Here is a 21,354-nt window from a genome sequence, read left to right on the forward strand (position 1 = left end):
CAGTCCACCCGGCGGCCCAGCCGCTTGGCGCATTTTTCGGGATTGCAAAATGGAAACGCCTGCCTGGCTAGACCTAGGCATATCAGACCGTAGATGCTAATGCAGTACTACTTCGGTGCCGTTTGGTATGGATTCACAGGCGGCTCCCGGAGCCATTTTTCAGCTCCTGCTGTCAAACGTGAATACGCCACTTCAACTGATTCACTCATAAGCAGGGATGAAAACGGTACGGATATTTTCCGACCGTATTCGAAATCGAATTCGTTTAGAGGGGTTGAGATCTGTCCGTATTCGAGTCTGGATATCCAACATCCGATACCGTATCCGTATCTGAATACTCAAACCGCATATTTATGATGTCGATATCTAATCGTATCCTATCCGAGCACAAGGCCATTGGGTGCCCGAGCACAAGGCCGCCGGGCAGCCGAGCGCCACGCACAGGGCCGCTGGGCGCGGGGTTGCTGGACCACTGGATCTCCGAGGATGGCCGGGTGCGAGGGCGAAGCGGTTGCGACTCTCGCGTCTGCGCGATGCGGGAGGCGAGCGGTTGGAGAAGATGAGGAGAGAGAAAGAATAAAAGGGGAGGGTATGGAGGAGAAAAATAGGCACGGGGAACGGATAACGTAAGAAAAGAAAAGAAAAAAAAGGGTATTATAGACTTTTTACTCTTTTGGCTACCCAGGGAAGCTATTACGCGAAACGGTCTAAAAAACGGCTTCAGCTCCCTAAGAGAATCTGCTCCTTCAGAAGAGTCGGAACCAGAGCCGTTTTTAGAGGAGCCGAATCCCTACCAAACGAGCCCTTCCCTCCCATCCTTAAGAGAGAGAGAGAGAGAGGAGATTACTCAAGTACTATAACCAATTGAATTCAAGTGAGCAACATAAATACATGTGATAATTCTGCATAAGAAGTACGAAAAGGCTCCAAGAAGTTATTAAAGAAACAATCAACCCACATCATATCCAGTGGCTGCCCGATCCAGCAAAGCCTTCACCATTGCATCAGTTAAAAACTCACAATGATTTTCTTCAAAAAAACAACAATTCCACAATGACCCCTTAGCGTTTCACATGACGGCGACAAATGGCACCTGAGCTGAGCCATGTAAAAAAAACAATTCCACAATGACCCTTTAGCTTTTCACATGACGGCGACAAATGGCACCTGAGCTGAGCCATGTTTTTCTCAGGTTCGTTTCTTCCTGCTCCCCTTTCCCAGCTTGGACTTGCGTTGTTTGAAGACATGCAGGTACAGCTTCAGCCATAGGAACGGATAGACCACCAGCACACCCTGTGTCACGGCAGGCACATAGCAGAATAGAGATGGTTGAACTTTTGTTAAGAAACAGTCAAACACTCAAACTGAACGCATCAGCAGTACACGATGTTCCAGTTTCACGGAGTCTTGACTTACCACTAGAAATGAATGGTAGCTCATGGAGAACTTCTTGAAGAAACCTGAGTAAAGGTTCCTCTTCTTCACAAACGGGAGAGCTTGATACATAGTCCACACTGAAAGGACAGCAAGAACCAACCTCAGTTTAGCTTTAGTCAAGAGCAACACTGTTGTGAGAAGACATTTTGAGCTTACTTTCTCCTGGGCCAACCCCGATTGGATACAGTGGGATAAAAGCAGTGTACCTACAGGGAGCTCCCATGAGTCTATTCTTCCATAGGAATAATGATATCGGTATTACATATATTATATACAAGTAGCTTAAGATGAGAATTGGAAATGAAGTAGTCCGGAAGAGTCAAGCGGACAGGTGAAAGTGTGAAACTATGAAAACAAATAGGTAATACCACTTGACAGCTATGCATCTTTTTAAACTGAGAAGCAATTTGAGAAGGGGTGAACTGAGCATTGTACTGTGTTGCTAAATTATTATAGAAACAATTTGGGATTGCTTTGCAACTCAGGACGTGTTTCTTCTTCCAAGTCAACTAGAAGGCCTTTTTTTTATGGTGCTTGGAAATCATGGGCGCCTTCCAAATGCAAGGTCTGTCTACGGCTTGCTTTTAGAAACAAGTGTTGGATGGCTGATCGTTTAGCAAAAAGGGGTCTGCCCCGCCCTGAGTATTGTGTATTATGTGACTAAGAGGAGGAGACAGTGCAGCGCATTCTCACAAATTGTGTCTTTGCTCGTCAGTTGTGGCTCAATCTGTTAGGGCTGGACTGCGGGAGCATACAATGCCTAGTCGCCATGACAAGTGCTTTGCAGACTGTTGGAGAAAAGTAAGTAAAAAGATTGGGAAGGCCAAGGCCTAAAGAAAAGGATTTAACAGTGCTATCATACTTGGGGATTGGATTATATGGAACCACAGGAATGGCTGTGTTTTTTATGCAGCTTCTTCCTCCCGACTGCCCATCACTCCTTCAAAGAAGAGATGAGGCTGTGGTGTTTGGCTGGAGCCCGAAAGCTCGAGGAGTTATTCTTTGGTCATGTTCAGGGCATAGGTTGAGCCTTTGCTTTGTTTGGGTCGTTGTAATAGGATAACTGGTGACTTTTTTAGTTGTAATTTTTTAGGCCTTCTCTTCTCTTATAGCTGGGATAAGAGGGTTGTCCTGTATTCTTTCCCCACTTTTTCCTCTCTTTAATACAAAGATACGCAGCTCTCCTGTGTGATCGAGAAAATAAAATAAAATCAGGGCATGCATGAATTCCCTAGACTAGGGGCTTCATTGCATCTTCAACAACCTGAGCCTAGGACCTACTATTGTCCCTGTTCAGTGATCCTTCCCTTTAGTCCCTTACATTACTAGAAAATATTTATTGAAATTTCGTCTGATCTAAGTACTAACCATATTTTGTAACGATGAAAAATCCTCTGCAGCGCCCCCCCCCCCCCCCCACACACACACCCACCCACCCACCCACCCACACACAAAAAAGTACACAAACAAACAAACGAAAAAAAGAAAAAGACAAAGGTCATGGCAACAAGATATCCTGCAAATTTGCTTTTCCAGTATGCACAAAAATACAACTCGTAACATTAGACTGCACATTGAATTGGAGATTGTTGCAGTATGAAACCTGAGATATGTCAACCATCCTGGACAAACTTTTAAGGTAGTCAGAGCATAGTGAGAGTAACGGATGACCTGTACAATAAAATCACGAAGCAAATTATCATTGTATAGAGATGATCCTTAAACCATATCTTGAGGAGAACTAAGAAACAAAAGGGATGCCTAAAATTGGATAGATAGATTTAAGTACTAATAGATACTTAAGGACTTAACATTCTTATATTACCAGACACATGATAGATCATAAATTGAAAGATGGCTGATTTCCAAGAGTTTATTTAGGAAACAAGATAGTCAAGAGTCTCTTCTCAATATATGGTAATAGATTTTAATTACTGCATCATCTCCTTCAAGTGAAACATTTTTCCCACTATTCCCACCAGCACACCATCAGTGCTTAAACGTTAATACTACTCTAATCATGATTTTTCTTCAATGTGTATCAATGGATGTTAGTACTCTTTTCATCTGAATATCGGCATGCCGATGCATTGACATTTAAGAACAGTGTTATTGTCTGAACTCTGATCAACTCAATTCTTTTCCAACAGACTATCTACTCTGATATTGCTGAAACAGTTGCTACGGTACCCCCTAATAACCGTGGACCGTTGATCTAGATGTTAATTAAGACATATTACTTCCTAGGAGGTAATGGTAGAAAAATAGAAAAAATAAGGAAGACATCTTATTATTAGATCTAGCAGATATACATGATCTTACTTTCCTATTTGATGTAATGTGACATGTGGATATAAGATCTAAAATATCTTTCTTCTCACGTGTTCATTTTCTTTGTAATATTTTTATTATAAAAAACTAACGTTTGACAACTTATTTAATTGATCTTAAACATGAACATATCTTGAATGCTGCATTTATTATTTTTCTTTCTTTTTTGTTTTGAGCCGCATGTTGCTGTTTTTCTTATAATTTCCCTAGTATATCTGGTACAGTAGTTGTCATCCCAAGTTGGATCGTAGTAGTGATAATATGATTAATAAGTGGCTGACAATATTTTATTTTTATTAAGTGTAAGCTTTTCAAATGTACATACATACTGTCACGTGTCACATTTCTTGCTTGCTACGCGGGTCACAGATCAGAAGATGATTCGCAGGATGTAAAAAAAGGAGAACATCAGCGCTAGATAAGAAAAGGGCGACACTTGCAGGGATTACCAAAGATGGCTAGCCGGCATTTTGTTTCTTGATTATTTTATTGTATAATTATTTTTCTATTCTAAAAATGAAGGGTTGTGATTTGTTCAAACTCTTACCTCCTAAGCGGTAATAGTTGTACCATAGCAAGGCCCATCACTAACAAAGACAAATTATTTACCTTTTTCTTAGGATGATGAGACAGATTATACTGTGTACTGCTAGGTAAGGAGTAAGGATATCAAACCATATAGTTTAAACTTTAAACACTATTTGCAATTGTTGGCGAGAATAAGACACAATACAGAGAAAATGAAATGAAAGGTCTTTCGGTCACACCTCAGATATGCTCCAAGCTATAAATGTTATGTACACAGATGGACTCCTCTGAACCTGCAGTTGCCAAACGTTAACTGAAACTTATCAGCCAGGATTGAACTCTCCAAGGGGTGAAACACAACAACGTTACAGAAACCCTAGCAAATTCAGAATCTTTTATATATGTGCGCAAGAGTAATCCCTCTGATAGCTTTTTAACCCAATCCAAGCCTCACACCTCGGGAATTTGCCGGACAACAGACAGGACGAAATGGGTCCTCCCACCCCATTGCAAGAAAGCAAGAAGTGGCGCGGTCGGCACCAATCCTGAACCAAAACGGCACCAGTCAGTTTCTTCTCATATCACAACATCAATCACGAAGGGGTCAACAGTTCATCTTACCGATGGCAGCGTGGACCGTTTCAAGGATCGCACATGCCTGCAGGAAACCTTGGGAACAACGACAAAAGGAAAACAATGAGACTGGAGAGAACGGAGACGAAAGGTGGGGACAGGGGAAGCGGGCGGGTCCGAGGGTGGGTGGGTACAGATGAGGTCTCCGGCGACCGCGTACGCGGAGTGGACAGGGAATGGAGGGGCGAGGCAGGGCAGGAGGCGGAGGAGGGCGATGAGCCTGAATTCAGGAGATAAAAGAAGAAGAAGAAGAAGAATTAGTAGTGGAAGCAACGGCCGCCGGCCGATCGCCTCTGGTTGCTGGTGGTGGATACCGTACCATCCGAGCGATTGGAGGGAGTTGTAGCAGACGAGGTAGAGCTTCCAAGGGCGAGCCATGGCTGCGCCGGCCGCCTGTGTGGCTGTGGTTTCGACACCGCCGGCGCCGAGGCAGACGTGACTCTGTTTCACGCTCCAGGCCGGTCTACTCCGTTATTTTGTAGCAGTAGACCGCACGGATTTATTTTGTGTAAATATCCGCTAGATACGTGCAGAATGCTGATTCAACATTATCTATGTCAGATGTCATTATATCTATTTAAGACACAATCTCATTGATGCGAAGGTTTCAATCACATCTGTATTCCCATATAAAGCTCCGATTGTATAACGGGGTGTGTTCAAATTCTTTCCAGAAAAAGATATAAACTCCACTTAGAACAAGAATCAGATGGAAGGTGAATCGTTTTCACTGGGTGTTGTCCGTTGTCACTGTTCAAGCAACATTTGAGAAGCATTGTTTTTGAACTTCTGTCATCAAGACTCCTTTTTTTTGGCAACAACATCAAGACTCCTTTGAGAAGATAGCCGAGGAGGCCACCCTGTGGATGGTGCCCGGTAACCAACAGATTGCGTCGTTGGATATGTTACTATAACTTTGCGGTAGGCTGGCTAATCCTAGCTAGCAAAACTTGGTCATATAATACTTTCAAATTATAGTAATATCGTTTGGTAGCAATCTATTTGCATAATCATGGAAAAGAGTATATTGGAACGAGCTCACCTAGAGATTTAATTATCATGCTCGAGCTTTACTATGTCTCACGTAGAAACTTGAGTGTTATTTGTATCTAAAGGAGTGATATCTTCGTCATCTTCTTAGCTTCCTGTGCATATGTATAACATCGAAAACGAAGTCGTACGCGACCAGGGAGATGATTTTAGTGTAGGCTGTGAAAGCATCTAGGCCTCTAGTTGGGTTTCGGTGATTAATGACAATACAAGATTACTATGACTAACGTGTGTTTTACAGATGCAATTAAGTTAGGTCATGGTAATGGAGATCAATCGGGCAATCAAAGTTGTCATGCCCCTACGATAGAAATCATTTCGGTTTTCAAAGGATGGACGACCAGGTTAAGGATGACTAGTTCTAAGTGTCGATTGGAGTTGGAGAGACACTTAGAGTAGTTTAGGACTTTGTTTTTTCTTTGGCCGTACTATTAAGGGGGGTATGGACGGGTAGCTTGACCTAGTTGAGCCTAGTGAGTTAGGTGTGGTGCACACTTGTTTAAAACTAGCTCTAGGTAGCTCCTATGAATGCCTAAGATCCTTTGGAGCAAACTTCATTCACATATGATCGAGAGTTGGAAGTGAATGGAGGGTCAAATGCTGACCGGACGCTGGCCCCGGTGTGACCGGACGCTGGCCGCAGGGTCCGGTCAGTTCATTTGATCACTTGTCTGCGTTCGGTGCGACCGGACGCTGAAGGGGTCATGTGACCGGACGCTGAAAGGCAGCGTCCGGTCGACTCCAGTAAGGTTCTAGAGAAGGGAATCTGTGACCGGACGTGTCCGGTCAGTGCTGACCGGACCCTGAGGGTTCAGCGTCCGGTCGAGTCCAGTAAGGGTCCAGTAAGGGTTTCATGTGACCGGACGCATCCGGTCAGTACTGACCGGACCCTGCCAGCATCCGGTCAATACATTTTTACTAGTTCACGGGTTGAACTGACCGGAGCGTCCGGTCAACACGACCGGAGCGTCCGGTCACCTCGCAGAAGCTCATAACGGTTCATTTTTTAGGCTGCCTTATAAATAGAAGCTCCACTCATGTGTGGAGTAACTTTTGCTCATTCCAACAGCTGAGAAACACGTTTGTGAGTGCCAAGAAGAGCAAGGTCCTAGTGAGGTGTTTGTGATTTGAGAATCCAAGAGTGAAACCTCATTAGTGAATCAAGAGCAGACAAGTGTGCATCCATCTTCTCATTAGGCTTCGCGTGGTCAAGTGAGAGTTCATGCTTGTTACTCTTGGTGATCGCCATCACCTAGACGGCTTGGTGGTGATTGGGAGCTTGGTGTTCACCCGGTGGAGCTTGTGGGTGACCCAACTCAAGGTGTGAGCGGCTTTGGGTGATTCGCCGTGACGAAGTGTCGAAGAATCAACCCGTAGAGAGCACTTGATCCTTGCACGAATCAAGGGGGAGCTACACCCTTGCGCGGGTGCTCCAACGAGGACTAGTGGGGAGTGGTGACTCTCCGATACCTCGGCAAAACATCACCGCGTTCCTCTCTCTATTTACTTTGAGCATTTACTTTAAGTATTTACTTTGAGCAATTCAATACTTGTCTTAACATTCATAGAATTGCCATGCTAGAGTAAGTTTGGAACATAGGTTGCAAGTCTTTTGTGCGTTAATTTGATAGAAACATTTTTCTAGGCACAAGGGGTTAATTGGGATATCCGTAGGATTTGATTATTGCAAGAAAATTTAGAATTAGCCCAATTCATCCCCCTCTTGGGCATCTTGATCCTTTCAATTGGTATTAGAGTCTCGCGCTTACGTTTTTAAGCTTAACCGCTTAGAGTAAGATGTCTCACGGGGATGGACCTCCTCCTATCTTCGAGGGGGATGATTTTTCATATTGGAAAATTCGCATGGAGGCATACCTAGAAGCTCTAGACGTTGGAATACTTAGAGCCGCCTCTCAAGGGTTCCCAACACCTAAGAATCCCGCATAACTTCAAGGCGATGAAGTGAACTATGAAAAATGGAATGCAAAGGCTCGCAACACCATCTTTAGAGGTCTTTGCAAAGATGTGTTCAACCACGTAAGGAACCACAAAGACACCCATGCACTATGGTCAGACGTTTGTGCGCTCCATGAGGGAACTAAGAGTGAGCGTGAGGAATGCTATCATCTTGTGATTAAAAAGCTAAATTCATTTGAGATGCTTTCCAAAGAATGTGCTAATGAGATGTATTCACGTTTGAATGTTCTTGTAGAGAAAGTCAATGGGCTTGGACTTACTCAAATGTCGTCATCCGACGTTGTGAGAAAGATCTTGAGTGTCCTCCCCATTGACAAATATGGCCATATTATGACCATGCTACACCAAGGTGATCTTTCCACCACTACACCGACATAAATCTTAGGAAAGATCAATGCTCATGAGATGTATATGCACATCACCCCACAAGATGGCTCATCCTCTACAAAGAAGAAAGAGAAGGACTTAGCATTCAAAGCGAGTCAAGATAAGGGCAAAGCTAAACTTGAGTATGAGAGCTCAAGTGATGAAGAAGATGATGAAGAAAGTCTTGCTCTCATGATGAAGAAGACCGCCAAGATACTAAAGAAGCTAAATAAGAGTGGCATCAAGTTTGATGGTAAGAAGAAGTTCTTCACTAGCTCAAGAAGAAAGCCAATCTCCGAGATGGATTGCTACAATTGTGGTGAACTTGACCATCTTGCTCATCAATGCACAAAGCCCAAGAAAGATAAGTTCAAGAACAAGAACAAGGGCAAGAAAGATGACTCAAGCAATGAAGATGAAGATGAGAAGAAAAAGAACAAGCCATACAAGAAGAGAGATGGCAAGAAGAGGGACTTCCACAAGAAGAAGAAGAGTGGAAAGGCCTACATTGTTGGTGATTGGCTCACGGACATAGATTCATCAAGTGGATTATCCGATGAAGATAGTGAGATGAAAAGGTGGCCGCCATTGCTATTGATCTTGCATCTTCACCGCCATCATCGCCATCATCCTCTACACACCTATGCCTTATGGCCAAAGGTGAACACAAGGTAACTAAGAGTGATGATAGTAGTGATGATGAACATGCTAGTGATAATGATAGCGATAGCGATGATGATGACTCACCTACATATGATGATCTTGTCAAAATATTAAGAAAATACACTAAGATCATTAGAAAGAGTAGAGCTACAAATGAAAAGTTTGATGCTAAAAATGATTCACTCTTAGCTAAGTGTGATACATTGGAAAAGGCTAATGATGAGCTTCGAGAAACTAATGATGCTATATCATCCAAACTCAAGGAGCTCAAATCCTCCAAGAAAGAGCTTAAAGATAAACACGATAAACTTGAGTGGGTGCACAATAAACTCATCACTAGTCACAATAAGCTAAAAGATGAATACATTACTCTTAAGATTAATCATGATACTCTTGTTATTGCTCAAGAATTTTTACCAAATGAGCCACATGATGCTACTAACCATGTTGTCAAGATTGATATAGCTACTTCATGTGATGATTTAATTGATGAAAGCATTGAGCATGGATCTAGTAGCAAAGGCAAGCAAGTGGTTGAGTGCAATGATTATAATGAGTATGTCAAGATCAAGAGTGATAATGAGAAGCTCATGAAAGATCTTGAAGAAATAAAAAGCCACAACACCATTATGCTAGAAACTCTTGATCATGACAAAGAGTTAATCCTTGAGAATGAGAAGCTCAAAGAAGAAAACAAGAAGCTCAAGGAAGAGAAGAACAATGATGTTCTCAAGGAAGAGAACAAGAAGCTCAAGATAGAAAAAGAACATCTCAAGGTGGGATTGAGCAAGTTTGCTAGAGGCAAGCATCTCCAAAGTGAGCTACTCATGAACACCGTCATGAAGATGGATAGAAGTGACATTGGATGTGGCAAGTGTAGAGAAGAAGAAGGCTCAAGCTCAACATCAACAATCAAAGCCAAAGCCAAAGCCAAAGAGATGTTTTGAGTGTGGACAAGAAGGCCACTTTGCTCATGAGTGTCAAACTCCACCGCCACAACCCTTGCCCAAGCATGCTAGACCTTTTACTTTCAATGCTCACTATATGCTTAAAAAAGATTCTAGTAGAAAGATGAAAGTTATGTTCTTAGGACTCCCTAACAAGAGTAGGCCTAAGAAGATTTGGGTGGCTAAGTCACTTGTTGAGAAGGTGAAGGGTCCTCAACAAGTTTGGATTCCTAAAGTTTGAATCTCATGTGTGTAGGTGAAATACAAGACCGGTGGAAGTCATTGGGTTATTGATAGTGGTTGCACTCAACATATGACCAGTGATCCTCGTATGTTCACCTCACTATATGAAGAGGTAGATGGACAAGAGAAAATAACCTTTGGAGATAATTCAAAGGGCAAGGTTAAAGGATTCGACAAAGTGACAATATCTAATGATCATTCCATCTCCAATGTGCTCTATGTTGCTTCATTGAGCTTCAACTTGCTATCCGTTGGGCAATTGTGTGATCTTGACTTTCAATGCTTATTCACCGAGAAGAAGGTTGTTGTATCCAAGGTAGATGACAATCAAGTGATATTCAATGGATTTAGATACAATAACTTATATCTAGTTGACTTTACCTCCGAAGATGCAAATTTGAAGACTTGCCTATTCACCAAAACAACACTTGGGTGGCTATGGCATAGAAGACTTGCTCATGTTGGGATGAGCTCACTCAAGAAGCTTATGAAGAATGATTTGGTGAGAGGGTTGAAGGATGTGAAGTTTGAGAAGGACAAGCTTTGTAGTGCATGTTAAGCCGGCAAGCAAGTTGCAAACACTCATCCAACCAAAGCTTTTATGTCAACCACAAGAGTGCTAGAACTCCTACACATGGATTTATTTGGACCAACAACATACAAGAGTTTGGGAGGAAATCTCTATTATCTTGTGATTGTGGATGACTATTAAAGGTACACATAGGTGTTCTTCCTTCATGACAAATCCAAAGTTGTCTCGTGCTTCAAGAAGTTTGTCAAGAGAGCTCAAAATGAATTTGAAGTGAAGCTCAAGAAGATAAGAAGTGACAACGGCAAAGAGTTTGACAACACAAACATAGAAGCTTATTGTGATGAAGTTGGAATCAAACATGAAGTCTCCACATCTTATACTCCTCAATAAAACGGTATAGTTGAGAGGAAGAACCGGACTTTGATCACTCTTGTAAGAACAATGCTAGATGAGTACAACACCCCCGAAGCTCTATAGGTGAAAGCAATCAACACCGCATGTTATGCATCCAACCACCTATTCCTTCAAAAGTTCCTTGGCAAGACATCTTATGAGTTGCTCAATGGGAAGAAGCCGGATGTCTCATTCTTTAGGGTGTTTGATTGCAAATGCTACATCTACAAGAAGCGGCAACACCTAGGGAAGTTTCAAAGACGTTGTGATATAGGTTTTCTTGTTGGTTACTCATTAAAGTCCAAAGCATATAAAGTATTTAATCATGCCACCGGCTTGGTTGAAGAAACATATGATGTGGAATTTGATGAATCTAATGACTCCCAAGGAGCACATGAGAATCTTGATGATGTAGGTGATGAACCATTGAGAGAGGCTATGAAGAATATTTTGGTGGGAGACATCAAGCCAAAAGATGATGAAGATGATGTACAAGTCATTAACCAACCTTCTTCATCAAGTGTACCACAAGATGGTGAAAAAGATGGGAGAGTAGAAAATGAAGATACTCATATCTCCCATGAGCAAATGGTGGTACAAGCACAAGATATTGATGCTCCACAACCTCCTCCTCGAGTGGTCAATAGAAGAAATACACCTCTCCTACAAGATCATCCACAAGATCTCATCATAGGGAGTCCATCAAAGGGTGTAATGACTCGATTTCAAAAACTTACTTCATTTATTGCTCATCACTCTTTTGTCTCTTGCTATGAGCCTACCAAAGTAGAAGAAGCTCTTAAAGATCCGGATTGGATCAATGCCATACATGAAGAGTTGAACAACTTCACTCGCAATAAAGTTTGGACTCTTGAAGAGCGACCAAAAGGTGCAAGAGTCATTGGAACGAAGTGGGTGTTCCGCAACAAGCAAGATGATCAAGGTGTTGTTGTGAGGAATAAGGCAAGACTAGTTGCAAAGGGGTTCTCTCAAGTTGAAGGTTTGGATTTTGGAGAGACCTTTGCACCGGTTGCAAGATTAGAAGCCATCCGTATCCTTCTTACATATGCATCACATCATGAAATAAAACTATATCAAATGGATGTGAAAAGTGTATTTTTAAATGGCTTTATTAATGAACTAGTCTATATTGATCAACCTCCTGGGTTTGAAGACCCTAGATATCCTAATCATGTTTATAGGTTGTCTAAGGCACTATATGGGCTTAAGCAAGCCCCAAGAGCTTGGTATGAGCATCTTCGAGACTTCCTTATTGAGAAGGGCTTCACTATTAGGAAGGTCGACACCACACTATTCACCAAGAAGCTTGATGGGCATATCTTCATTTATCAAGTATATGTTGATGATATCATCTTTGGATCATCAAATGAAGACTCATGCAAAGAATTTGGTAAATTGATGTCGAAGGAGTTCGAGATGTCAATGATTGGTGAGCTTACATTCTTTCTTGGTTTTTAAGTCAAGCAAATAAAAGAAGGCATCTTCATCTCTCAAGAGAAATACACAAAAGATCTTCTCAAGAGATTCAAGATGGATGAATATAAGCCAATCAAGACACCAATGCCTACTAATGGACATCTTGACCTAGATGAGGGAGGTAACCCGGTTGATCAAACTCTCTACCGTTCTATGATTGGTAGCTAATTATATTTAACTGCATCTAGGCCCGACATCATGTTTAGTGTGTGTATGTGTGCTAGATTTCAAGCTAGTCCTAAGGAAACACATTTAATTGCCGTAAAAAGAATCCTTAGGTATCTTAAGCACACACCAAGCATTGGCCTTTGGTATCCCAAAGGAGCTTTATTTGAATTAATTGGCTATTCCGATTCGGATTACGCCGGTTGCAAAGTTGATAGAAAGAGCACATCCGGAGGGTGCCATTTGCTTGGTAGATCACTTGTGTCTTGGTCCTTCAAGAAACAAAATAGTGTGGCTTTGTTCACCGCCGAAGCGGAATACATTGCCACGGGTGCTTGTTGTGCATAAATATTATACATGAAACAAACTTTGCTAGACTATGGTATTGTTCTAGAAAATGTACCTCTTTTGTACGACAATGAAAGTGCGGTAAAACTTACAAATAATCCAGTTCAACACTCTCGCACCAAGCACATAGATATCTACCATCACTTTCTAAGAGATCATGTTGCTAAAAATGATATATCACTAGAAGGTGTAAGATCCGAAGATCAATTAGCGGATATCTTCACTAAACCGCTAGATAATGCTACATTTTGTAGATTGCAAAATGAGCTCAATGTACTTGATTTTAGCAACTTCACTAAAAATTGAGCTTGTGTTGTCCCTTGCATTCATTGTAATATACAACATGTTTAAATTTGTGGCAATGCATATAGGGCTTGTCTAACATGGTTAAGATAATCGCTGAAAAGCATGTGAAGAAGCTTAACCTTGGATCAAACTTGACAAGCAACTAGATTTACTTACAAGTATTGCATATGCATGAATGTTGTTTTGTCGTTTTGTTCCATTTGCCCTCTTGTTGCCTATTTTCTTAAAAAGAATTATAGCCTAAGGCAAAATATTTTGAAAAATATGAGGGTTTGAGAGAGGTTACTCATATCAGTTCCAATTGGTGTTTATTTGAATCTTATTCAAGTTGGGACTTGATTGGGAACAGGCAGCACAAAGGAACTTTGAAGATTTGCTAGAAAAGGTGCACCGGACGTTGCACCGGACGCTGTTGTCCAGCGTCCGGTCAGTTCATAGGAGGTGAACTGCTGCCAAAGGAGTGATCGGACGCTGTGTTTGTGCGTCCGGTCAGGAGGGGATCTAGCGTCCGGTCGATCGAAGGAAGAATAGGCTGTACTGACCGGACCCTGCCTACATCCGGTCATGGACCACCGAACATGTCCGGTCCCGATTCTAGAGGATTTGGACCTCTCTGGAATCGACTGGATGCTGGGTGGAAGCGTCCGGTCGCTACCACCGGAGCGTCCGGTCAGTGGATCTCGCGTGATTTTAGGACTCTTTTCGGTTTCCTTCTCTGTCGCGTTTGGGACCCTCATATAACCGCGCCTTCGGGTTCTTTTCTCGCTGACCTAAATCATTCAGGGCCGCTAAAATTCTTCGAAGCGGTTCGCGATCCCTAACCCTAGTCAGTTCCGAGGTTCCCCACGCGACGTCTTTTCTTTTCTCAGATCGCCGGATCGTCAGGTAGCTTGCCCGTCGTCTCAATTTCATACCTACATTGCTTGCTTCCTAGGTTTTCGTATCTACAAGATATATTGTATTTATTCGTATATCCATCTATTCTATCATGCAGCGAGTCGATTTCGTTGTGGTTCTTGTGGCAATTGGCAGTCAACTCAGAGCCAAGCTCGTGAGTAAGGATCGAGGCCAAGCCTCGAGAGTGTCAGTTTGTCTATTGATCTTCATTAGCGGTAGTTCACCCTCTTGTCAGATCAGATGGCTCGCACCAAGAACGTTGGTGGTGGTCCAGGTGATGATGATCAGAGGCCCCCGCCTCGCCAGCCTGTAGGATTGAAGGGCAAGTCAACCAAGCAGGTGACATCCAAGAAGCGCAAGTATCCCGACATAGAGATAGCGAGAGCAGCAGCTGTTGTAGAGGCCGCAGAGCGTGCTGAGAGAGGCGGTGCCTGCAATGGAATTGTCATAGCAGATCAGCTGGCACTAGATGCGCAGGACAGACTGAGGGAGATTGAGCGGCTTTATGGTAGTCCACCTGGGACTATCATGATGGCAGGATGTCGTCTAGTCATTGAGGAGCCTCAGCGTCAAGGGGAGTCCTAGCAGGAGGCACAGTAGCAGCCCCCACCAGCAGAGCCTCGGCTAGCCTAGGAGACTTAGGGGAGTCAGCAGACCAAGGAGACCGAGCCAGCACCCCAGCTATGCCGCTCAGGTCATACCAGTGCTACAGTTCCACTGAGGCCAGCTACACAACGCAGGGGGTCACGCCCTCCGCCTAGACCATAGGGTCCGCCTCTAGTGGTACACCTCGATTTGAGGGCCGCTACAGCCAGGCAGGTTCGCCAGCTGCGCTTTATTGAGTTCGACGTGTGGTTCCCTCCGAGGAGGGATGAGAGAGCAGCTGAGGGGTTCTATACACCGCTCCAGGAGGACTTCTACAATGCCTATATCAATAGTGGGGCAGTGTTTAGATCATAGAGGGTCTGCAGTTTGGAGTCTATTGTGACAGCAGTTGGAGAGCACATCTGCCCCTACTTGTCATATTTATCGGGGCTTGCAGATCTGATTGGTCGAACAAGAGTATATGTACCATCTTGGGTCCGGCAGTTCTATGCTTCACTCTACGTTGATCCGCATCACAACTTCATTCATTTTGCATTCAACGGCAGAGATTACCGAGTGAGGAGCTCTAGGGCCCAGGAGATACTGCGGCTATAGGATTAGCCTATCAAGCTGCATGAGGTATGCTATGGACAGCAGGAGCCTCCTAGGCATCCTCATGGAGGGCTGGTGCCCCCTACAGATTTAGTGCAACATTGCTTCAAGGAGCCCTTTGGTGAGGGGTCGAGCAGGAACCCTAGTGACTTGACTCCTATAACAAGAGTGCTAGAGGCCATTATCAGGAGGGCACTGTTTCCCAAGTTGGGATACAGGGAGGGCCTGACTCGCTTACAGCTCTGGCTTCTTAATGCCCTGATGCAGTAGACCGTATTTGACATTTGGGACCTCCTTCTATCAGAGATGGAGGATACTATTACTGAGGGTTTCAAGGGTCGCCGACAGCTTCCTTATGCACATTGGGTCACATTCTTGATGCTCAAGTGTGTGTAGGTCAGGACTCCTAAGTTAGTTGCCGAGTACAGGGCTACCACCATAGAGTTTCCAGCATACAACATGGCACAGAGGATCAGGCACAGCACTTCATAGGCACCAGCTCGGCCCAACCGTCATCTAGATGTTCCCGAGTCAGCAGCTCAGCAGGACGAGATCATTAGAGGCATCGCCGCTATAGAGGAGGAGCAGCTTGAGGCACAACAGGAGATGACCGAGTCTAGTGATAGCTCAGATGATGGCTATCTTCTAATTCCTCAGATGCCTCCACGCAGACATGATGCCGAGGCCGGTAGTTCCAGCTCGGCTCCACCAGCACCGCAGACGGACCTCGCATTGATAGCTATTCTTGAGCGGATGCAGCAGGACCAGGCACGACAGGCATAGGAGACTGCTACCAACTTCGCATAGTTCCAGGCTTGTTAGGATGAGTTCTAGAGGCAGCAGCAGCTTCTCTAGCAGCAGCAGCAGATGCATCACCAGCAGATACTTATGCAGCAGCAGCTTATGGGCTTCATGCAGCATGTCATGACAGCACTTAGGGCCCCACTGCCACAGTCTTCGCCCTAGCTTACTTAGACTGCCTCCACCATGACGACTCTAGCTATATAGCCCAATGGGCTTCAGAGTTAGGGACAGCCTCTAGCTCAGTTTGCTTCACCTATAGTTCAGATGTCCCAGTGGTTGTCCTCACCGGTGGTTGCCCCGCAGTTCACTCCATATCACACGTGTTTCTTACCAGAGCAGTCACCCTCGCTATTTGTGCCTGACACGTCAGTCTCCAGAAGTCTTGGAGCATCTTTCAGTGAGCTGACCGGCATGCCTACACCGCCTCATATGCATACTGCCGGTCCATCCACAGTAGCTCCAGCCGTAGTGACTACTCAGAGGCTCCCCTCGTCTGTCGCCTCGTCAGATTCTACGACAGACATACTAGCAGCTTCACAGGTAGCACCAGCCCCAGCTCAGACCCAAACCGCTTCAGCGACACTTCCTACCACAGAGGGTCAGTTAGTACAGAGCTTAGGGTCAGATGATGATGGTGCTCAGTTCTAGCTTGCCCCACGTACTTCAGCGCCCAACTCATCTGCTGTAGCCCCATTGGCCGACCCTTAGTTTTTGGTGTTTGACGCCAAAGGGGGAGAGGGTTCGAGTATGTAGACTTAGGGGGAGCGTGATCTAGGGGGAGCTAGTTATATAGTATTAGCGTATTATATACATTTAGAGTTTTATTTGTGAGATACACTTACTTATGCATTCGTGTGATTACCTTCATGCATATTATTATATCTATGTGACAGTGCTATCTATGTGATTGTGATATATGACATGTGTACTCTCTACTTTACATTATTTATGTGTCATATCACTTGTGTTATGCTCATTTGCCTTTGCTTCCGTAGTTTTACTCCGATGCAAATGAGCTTTGTTACTCGTACTCATGCTTAATTCATATTCTTTAAGTACATTGTGTTGGCTTGGGTCATATAAGCTTGACTAACACTTTTATTCTTATCGACAGAAGCTTATATGAACTAAGCCCGTCAAAAACCTCACTCTTTTACATACTCGAGGTGGTATTGTCATCAATCATCAAAAAGGGGGAGATTGAAAGCATCTAGGCCCCTAGTTGGGTTTCGGTGATTAATGATAATACAAGATTACTATGACTAACGTGTGTTTTGTAGATGCAATTAAGTTAGGTCATGGTAATAGAGATCAATCGAGCAATCAAAGTTGTCATGCGCCTACGATGGAAATCATTTTGGTTTTCAAAGGATGGACGACAAGGTTAAGGATGACTAGTTCTAAGTGTCGATTGAAGTTAGAGAGACACTTAGAGTAGTTTAGGACTTTGTTTTTCCTTTGGCTGTACTATTAAGGAGGGTATGGACGGGTAGGTTGACCTAGTTAAGCCTAGTGAGTTAGGTGTGGTGCACACTTGTTTAAAACTAGCTCTAGGTAGCTCCTATGAATGCCTAAGATCCTTTGGAGCAAACTTCATTCACATATGATCGAGAGTTGGAAGTGAATGGAGGGTCAAATGCTGACCGGATGCTGGCCCCAGTGCGATCGAACGCTGGCCGCAGGGTCCGATCAGTTCATTTGATCAGCTATCTGCGTTCGGTGTGACCGGACGCTAAAGGGGTCATGTGACCAGATGCTAAAAGACAGTGTTCGGTCGACTCCAGTAAGGTTCCAGAGAAGGGAATCTATGACTGGACGTGTCCGGTCAGTGCTGACCGGACCCTGAGGGTTCAGCGTCCGATCGAGTCTAGTAAGGGTCTAGTAAGGGTTTCATGCGACCAGACGCGTCTGGTCAGTACTGATCGGACCCTACCAGTGTTCGGTCAATACATTTTGTCTAGTTCATGGGTTGAACTGACCGGAGCATCCGGTCAACACGATCGGAGCATCCGGTCACCTCGCAGAAGCTCATAACGGTTCGTTTTTTAGGCTGCCTTATAAATAGAAGCTCCACTCGTGTGTGGAGTAACTTTTGCTCATTCCAACAGCTGAGAAACACGTTTGTGAGTGCCAAGAAGAGCAAGGTCCTAGTGAGGTGTTTGTGATTTGAGAATCCAAGAGTGAAACCTCATTAGTGAATCAAGAGTAGACAAGTGTGCATCCATCTTCTCATTAGGCTTCGCGTGGTCAAGTGAGAGTTCATGTTTGTTACTCTTGGTGATCGCCGTCACCTAGACAGCTTGGTGGTGATTGGGAGCTTAGTGTTCACCCGGCGGAGCTTGTGGGTGACCCAACTCAAGATGTGAGCGACTTTAGGTGATTCGCCGCGACGGAGTGTCGAAGAATCAACCCGTAGAGAGCACTTGATCCTTGCATGGATCAAGGGGGAGCTACACCCTTGTGCGGGTGCTCCAATGAGGACTAGTGGGGAGTGGTGACTCTTCGATACCTTGACAAAACATCGCCGCATTCCTCTCTCCATTTACTTTGAGCATTTACTTTAAGTATTTACTTTGAGCAATTCAATACTTGTCTTAACATTCATAGAATTGCCATGATAGAGTAAGTTTGGAACATAGGTTGCAAGTCTTTTGTGCGTTAATTTGATAGAAATACTTTTCTAGGCACAAGGGGTTAATTGGGCCATCCGTAGAATTTGATTATTGCAAGAAAATTTAGAATTAGCCCAATTCACCCCCCCCCTCTTGGGCATCTTGATCCTTTCAGGCTGCTCCTGGAGTCTGAGATGGACTTGAAATTGGATTGGGTCTTCAACTTGGATTGGTCACCTATGCTGCTATTCTCCTCCTCCAAGTACTTCCTTTATCTCTCCAAAGTTGCTTAGAATAATTATATCATTAGATAGAAAATCTCCTACAACTAAAAAGAATAAAATGTGGATATTTTTTTGTGCGACATTTATTTTGGTTTGTCTGTCTGCCCATGTCTACGATCCCATGAGGCCACGACATCTCCTTGATTGAATATTGCCTGTCGTGTGATAGAGGAATCACGGCAAAATAGAAAATAGAAAATTATTATGCTATCCATATACACATTGCATGTTTGCATGCACCAGCATACATGGCAACGAGCAAAAGGAAAGAGAATTGACATAGAAGGAAAGAGAATTAAGGGCCTATTTGGCAGGGCTCTAGCTCCTCTGAAAATGGCTCCGGCTCTGGCTCCTCTGAAGGAGCAGCTCCTCTGGAGGAGCTGAAGTCGTTCTGAAAAACGTTTGGCAAATGGCTCCTTCGCACTAGACGACGTGAACCCACAGCAAGGAGCCACGTGAAGCTCATTTTTTAGGCTTCTCCTGCGTAGGCAAAAAATGGCTCCGGCTCTTGATCGGCTCCCCATGCGGAGCCCTTTCCAAAATAGGTGTTTGGCACAGCTCCTGTAGGAGCCAGAGCTGAAGCCCCTGCAGAAGCCCTGCCAAAGAGGCTCTAAGATAAAAGGAACATCTTTGTATTTCTGAGAACCTTACTAAATCTGCCTATATTTAATTACTTCCCCTTTTTGTATTTGCAAAAGGGACAATTTTTTCCTCCTTTCATTTGATTTCACGCTCACGTGTTCCATCGCCCTCGTTTGCTGTTTCTTGCGTGAACCATAGTTGATGTCATCTGTCTTCCATGGCTCAGCCTCCCAACCCCAAGAGAAGGTCCCTACCTCTCCTTGACTGAAGATCTGGCCTGCCAGAGGATCTCCTCGAGTCCATCGGGCAGCGTCTCGCATCAGGCCACGACACGACGTCCTTCTGATCCGCTTGCTCCCCATGGCGCGCCGCTGTTCTGTTCACAACCTTCGGGGCGCTCCTGCTGCTCCCGTTTGACCCCGACTCAGACCATGTCGGCTTCTACTACGTCCTAGAGAAGAAGGTCTTGTCCAAGACGCTGCCCGACATGCGCGGCAAGGTGGTGTGCGGCTCCTCGTGTGGGTGGCTGGCGCTCATGGACGAGGCGGCATCCGTGATGCTGCTGAATCCATTCACCGGTGCCCGTGCCCACCGCGTTGAGCTCCCGCCAGCAGGCGAACACGTCGCGGTGGCGTCCTCATCGGAACACGTGTCTAGGGTCCATGGCCGGTGGGTCCTCCATCCCACCAACGGCTATGGGGACGTGGATGCCGTAGGCATAGCCATTAAGCTAGAAGACATGAGAGACGTGTTCTTCCGTGAGATCATGCTCTCGGCGCCACCTGACATCGCGTGGCCGTGAGTACATGGCCATGGCCATGCTTGGGTGCTCCACGGAGGTCGCATTCTACCGGGTTGGAGTCGACAACGCATGGACGCTGCTCGACACCAAACTGGAGTTCTCCGTGGGGTCCATCGTCCACTGCCAAGACAAGTTCTTGGTGATCGACTGCACTGGAGAAATCTTCGTCTACAGCAGCAACGCCACTGACGCTACTCCAACCATGATGCTGCTGCCATCGCTGTCGCCATCTACGGGGCTCTGCCACCGCAGCTACCTAGAATGAAACGGTGAGCTACACATTGTGGGTGCCATGGTGAGCACGTTCCACGAGATACAGAGCTTCACCTACAGCAGCGTGATCTACAAGTGCAACCTCCACGACCATACGCCGGAGTGGTCTAAGGTGAGGGACATCGGTGATCAAACACTGTTCGTGTCTAAACATTTCAATGAAAGCTTCAGTAGAACAAGTGTACCCAAGTACAAGGAAAACAAAATCTATATGTCTAAGCCATTATATGGGAATCCATATGACTTGGTCCATCGACTGGAGATCGTTGATATTGCTACTGGCGCATCCGAAGTGAAGCCCGTCCAGGAAAAGATGCAGGGTTCCGAGGCTCTAGGTTGGATTTGACCTAATCTCTGAAAGCTCTAGAGTTTGTAAGCCTACGACGCCGCGCACTCCGTGACTGTGTTAAATTCATAAACTTTGCTTTTTGGATTAAATGTCACTTTAACGTTGGTATTTAATTTAACAGTATTGTTGTCTTATCGT

General features: G+C 44.6%; 1 protein-coding gene across 1 annotated transcript; it reads right to left on the reverse strand.

Annotated features, from left to right (window-relative positions):
* Positions 1-964: 964 nt before the first annotated feature.
* LOC136517631 (uncharacterized) lies at positions 965-5,402 on the reverse strand. Its single transcript, XM_066511254.1, has 9 exons — positions 5,249-5,402; positions 5,064-5,149; positions 4,918-4,965; positions 4,753-4,841; positions 4,536-4,589; positions 3,041-3,108; positions 1,594-1,643; positions 1,417-1,514; positions 965-1,293 (listed from the first exon to the last, which is right to left on the reverse strand). The coding sequence occupies exons 1-9, from the start codon at positions 5,305-5,307 to the stop codon at positions 1,189-1,191; spliced, it is 657 nt and encodes a 218-aa protein (XP_066367351.1). The 5' UTR covers positions 5,308-5,402; the 3' UTR covers positions 965-1,188.
* Positions 5,403-21,354: the final 15,952 nt, after the last annotated feature.

Source organism: Miscanthus floridulus, chromosome 17 (assembly GCF_019320115.1).
Source record: "Miscanthus floridulus cultivar M001 chromosome 17, ASM1932011v1, whole genome shotgun sequence".
Taxonomy (NCBI): Eukaryota; Viridiplantae; Streptophyta; class Magnoliopsida; order Poales; family Poaceae; genus Miscanthus; species Miscanthus floridulus.

Bases quoted from the DNA above. Each gene is read 5' to 3' on its own strand.
- LOC136517631 (XM_066511254.1), bottom strand. From the start codon at position 5,307: ATGGCTCGCCCTTGGAAGCTCTACCTCGTCTGCTACAACTCCCTCCAA. The intron at 5,150-5,248 runs GTACGGTATCCA...TCCTGAATTCAG, and splicing joins TCCCTCCAATCGCTCGGATG to GCTCATCGCCCTCCTCCGCC. The intron at 4,842-4,917 runs GTAAGATGAACT...GTTTTGGTTCAG, and splicing joins AACGGTCCACGCTGCCATCG to GATTGGTGCCGACCGCGCCA.